General features: G+C 43.5%; 1 protein-coding gene across 1 annotated transcript; it reads left to right on the top strand.

Annotated features, from left to right (window-relative positions):
* The first annotated feature begins 3091 nt into the window (after window positions 1–3091).
* Window positions 3092–4066, top strand: LOC110880663. Its single transcript, XM_022129142.1, has one exon. The coding sequence runs from the start codon at window positions 3092–3094 to the stop codon at window positions 4064–4066; it is 975 nt and encodes a 324-aa protein (XP_021984834.1).
* The last annotated feature ends 921 nt before the right edge of the window (window positions 4067–4987 follow it).

Here is a 4987-nt window from a genome sequence, read left to right as displayed (position 1 = left end):
ACAAGAAAGACCCAAGCCCTTCTTGAAGCCATCAACAAAGTAGAACCGGTAGACGTTTCTGATATCGAATCCTTATACTCTTTAGATGACAAGCCAGGGAAAAGGATGATATGCACCATTTCCTATAGCTCCTGTGAAGAATCAGAAACAAGTGAAACATCTGAATCTGAAGAAGAACCACTACAGATCTACATGATGGAAGAAGGTCCTCAAGATGATTACGGTGACCCCTGCGGCCAGTCACTAACGGCGACAATGTTTCAGAAAATCCAAAAATCACAAAACAACAAACAGTACCCCAGCCTGAAGGATCACGTGGAAGATTCTCTGTCCGAACAGTTCAAAGGAAAGTGTACTCTATCACCCAAAAGGAATCTTCCAGCTCAGCTCAAAAAAGCAAAAGAGGCTACAAGGCAAAAGCAAAAGCAGATTCCTGTCACAGACAAAGGAATCAGTCAGAAAAGCAAAGATGAAGAGTCAGGCCCACGTGAAGAAATAACGAGTGGTCACAAAGGAAGCTTACTAAGGAAGAAAGGCAAAAAGAAAAAGGAGGTCATATGGGTCAAAAAGGAAACAGGAAAACCATCAGGGCGTGAAAAACGTGAAACCAATTACACGAAGCCAGCAACAGGGAGTAAACAGAAGAAGCAACCCAGAAGTTCATCATCACAGGAGATACCCAGTCTTCAAGAATCCTGCACAGCAGTTCAAGAAGATAAAGAAAAGATCCTTAAAGATTCTCTCCCAGATGATACTGCCTATTTAAAGGCAAGCAAATTTAAGAACTCCCACAACCCAAACACCTCCATTCTAAAAGAAGCAGTCATGAATCCTCTCATCCAAAAGCTCCAAAAAGAAGAGGTCCCTGAAGAAATCATCGAGGTGGTCAATAAACACGCCATCACCGATGAATCCCTCCTGAACTACAAAAACCTCCTCACTCTCACCTTTAAAACACAAGGCCCATTAATGGATGGAGATAAGTTCTTCCCAGACTATCCCTTCCTAAATGTGTTCAGACTCAAAAACCTGCGTGGGTTATCAAATGAAGGCTTAGCCTTCCTGTGGTACCTAACAGAGTCTTTTGTCATAGCCATGGCCTTTAACTCCAACAAACTGTTAATCTATCTTTTAGATTATCAGTTAGGCTGCTTATCAGGAGAGAAGGAAAACTTTGCCAAGTTCCTTGAATGGTTCCTCCCAATTCATGTCTGGGATCATCTCTTGAGGGACTCCCCAAGAAAGCACTGCATGGTTCTATTCCACAAGCCAAGCCATTTTAAAAAGAAGAATTATGATCTAAACCCTACAGGGCCACCCAATTTCATACACTCTTGGTATGATATGAATCTTGCAGGATATTACTACAAGATCAACTACCGAGAAGCTTGGATGGAAACTCGCATTAACCTTGCAAAGGCAAACCAGATAAAGATTGAAGATTTGCCACCAAAAATACTGAATGGTGAATACCCATGGAAGGAAGAGGACCCTCAGACGATTGAATGGGAAAAAACGATCAACGAATATTTCAGTAATATTCATGCATTTACGCACCCTCCCATGATCGTTCAACCAACTGACCCAGTACCAAATCCTGCCAAAAACAAAAAAGATACGCTCCCGTTTACTATCGAGATTCACGACCCAGCAAGACTAAAGTAAAAACGGGCTACGGATACTATTAAGTGTGCAAATGGTGTGCTTAGGACTAAATAAAGTTTTATCGCTCTTAAAGTGGTAAACGGTGTGCTTAGGAAAAGCTTTAGTCACTCTTAAAGTGACGTAAGCGCTTATGTCATGTTTTTCTATATTTCTCTATGTATTATTAAGTGTGATGTATGTATGATGTCATGGATGATGTAATCAAGCCTCTCCTTGGTCTATAAAAGGAAGGCTCCCCCTCAGTTGTAGATCATCCTTGGAAAGAAATAAAATCTTCTTCTATAATTCTCCCTATCTTCCCTCTTCTTTCTCTTATTTTAATATCGAGTCTTGTTCAGAGACTTGAGTCCTTCTTAGTTCATCTGAGTCTAGTCCTTCTGAGTCTAAACCCTTGAGTCTTTTATCTTCTACACCTTTCTTTTATGTTTGTCAGCCTATCCTCCCCCAAAGCTTTTACTGGTTTTATATAAATCAGCCATACACTCCCCCCACATCTGGTATCAGAGCCATAGCGCTCCTGCCATCCCTTTCTAAGGTTTGATTAGTAAGCTCTGTTGACTGCAGACTTTGCGCTGATCTCTCAACAACTGAACACTAACCTTACAAGGTCTTGTTAGTCTGGTCCGACACGCTGTAGTTCTTATCTTGAGTCCAAAAGAAGCTAGTTAGGTGAGTCGTAAGTCGGAAGGGTCCGCGGTAATTTCCTCAAAGTACGGGCTTGAGGATAAAGATAAGAAGTGTTAGAAGTCTAAACCCAGATATGAATCCAGATCAGGGTCTTTCCCGGTCAAATTCCAGTATTCGTCGGTCGTCTGCGTCAAAGATTGATCAGTTATATGAGATCTCTTATATCTCTGATGAATCTAAAGTCCCTATCACTAGTCTACCCTTAGTCAACCCCTATAGTGTCTTCAAAAAACCCCAAAATTCCCTCTCCAAAAAAGTAAAACAATTAGTCGGTTCTGTGTCAAACCCAGTTGTAAAAGAGTTTGTGCAAACTTCCAAGTTTGATTCACACCAACTCCCAGCAACAACCTCTGAACACCTCGTCCCTCTCACTCTCCCCTCAGATCTTCCAAGGATCTGTGTATCCCAGGGATATACACATATCCACTTCGGTGCTATAAGACTAGCCCTAACTTTCCACGGAAGGAAAGGACTACCTGCGTTCTCTCGTATCGCCCTAGTCGATACTAGATTCGTGGAGTACCAGCATGCCTGCATAGGTACCATCCAGACCACGTTAAACGCCGGAACAGTCTTCGTCACCTTCTATCCCAACTTTAATATGCCACTTAATGATCCTTCATTACTCACAGCCTTGAAAGCCCAGATCCAGATCGGTGGTACGCCACAGGTCAATACCTTTCAGGCCACGTTTCATTACCAGATGGCATAACGTGTCCAAAACCACTCTTTGGACTTCATGGTTCCCGGATCGCAGGATAACTCTGGCGATGCTCTACTCATAGACATCGACTCCAACGCCACACCAACCTGCACATATGTTCCAAAACAGTTATCCAGAGAAGAACTCACAAAGCTTCTACCTGAAAAATGGATAACTAATTATGAACAGATCCACCAAGCACCGGTTCAGACAACCACAACCCCTGACTTTGTCCGCCACCAGGATGGACAAGTTGAGGTCAGATTTGCAAGACAAGATCGAAGAGAAATTATCTCTACGATAAGCATGTTGCAACCGGCAGAGGAACCACACTTCCCGTTCGATGTATGTGACTACCAGGAATGCCTGGATGACGCATACGAACTTGAGTACAAGGAGGAAACCAAAAGGAAAAAGAAAAAGGGATCCCAAAATGCCCTGAAGAAAAGATATGAGGCTGGAGATCCAAATGTTGGTCTGCTTGGAGAACCATCAGGAAAGTTTGATTACTATGTCCTGTATGGTGATTCAAAACCAAAACCTAAACAGACACAACCCTCCAGACCGAGACATCCACCTACCCAGGTAGATGAGTGTTGTATGCTCGGGACAACACCTCCGTTTCCTTCCTCCCCGGATTACCAAGTTGAGTTCCCACCCTTAACCTCTTTCGAGAACACCCAACAAAAAACCAAACATAGCTGGAAAATCAAGAACCCAACAACCGTTGGTGCAACCGGTGTTCCTGAGTCAATAACAGCTGCTGAAGCCACTCTGAATTGGCAAAGTGAAAATGCTGTTGCCCAAAACAAGGCTCTCAACGCCATCTTAGCTCAGCAAAACAATATCACAAAGGCTCATGAAAATCTAACAAGCAGAGTTCAAGAGCTAGAAGGTATCATCTATGAGGTCAGAGCCAAAATACTTGAGCTACATCATGAACTCCTCGAGCTAGTTCAAAACTCCTCAGGACCACAACTTCCACAAGGTCTCCAGCAAAAGGAAGCCTAAATGAAATTGCTCAAGGCTCAACTTGCAGATCTTGAGAGACAACACAAGCAGCAAAGGGTTTCCACCTATGCTGATGATCCATGGAGACTGCCAACAACGCCGTTTGTGCGAACATCCTTTGATCCTCAACCACTGCCAACATCCTCATTCCTGCATAGCTCCCCATCCTTAAACCTCTGGGCAAAGGAACAAGCAAAGATCAAGGCTAGGAAAGCTTCGTCAACAAGAAGCACATCCTCTGAAAGTACTAGCAAAGCAGTATCCTCAGGCAGAGGAAAAGAGCCATCAGGAAGCAAACATGACATGAGTGATAATGTCATGATGATGACCTCCACAAAAGCCCCGGAGAAATTGCCTAACAGAGAAAATGGCATTTCCTCGTTCTTGCAAGCCTTGACCAAGACAAGCAAAGAAAGCGTACCGATGGTAGCTCCGGTGATAGCTCCTCTAACACGTGATGATGCATCATCAGTCTCTGAGGAAAGCTCCACCTCCCAATCCTATGAAGAAGTACCTCCAACAGATGAATTTGAGCATCTGTTCATGAATGAGGACACCACTGAAAGGGTCTATGTTTCTGACATTGACGATGAAGCCTCCCAAACGTCGCCTCAGACAACCGAAAGGGCTCCTCCAAACACAGACTCAAAGCAACAGTTCACCTTTGATGACGTCCTCCCAGCAAAATGGCGCGACCGAAGCATTGAGATGCTGACCTGGTGCACAGCAGAGCTCCAGTACTATAGCATCGACATGGTCATCAAACGGTTCTTGGCAAGATGTCAAGGATGACTTCGGGATTGGTACGTAAGTCTTGGTGAATACAGACAGACGAATATCCTAAACAGCAAAACTCCAGAAGAATTCATAAACAATATCTATTATGAATTCATTGGAAATCCTGTGGATCATACAATTCGA

This window comes from Helianthus annuus, chromosome 10, assembly GCF_002127325.2.
Source record: "Helianthus annuus cultivar XRQ/B chromosome 10, HanXRQr2.0-SUNRISE, whole genome shotgun sequence".
NCBI lineage: Eukaryota > Viridiplantae > Streptophyta > Magnoliopsida > Asterales > Asteraceae > Helianthus > Helianthus annuus.
The sequence above is the reverse complement of the archived record's forward strand: the minus strand, read 5'-3'. Positions and strand labels throughout refer to the sequence as shown.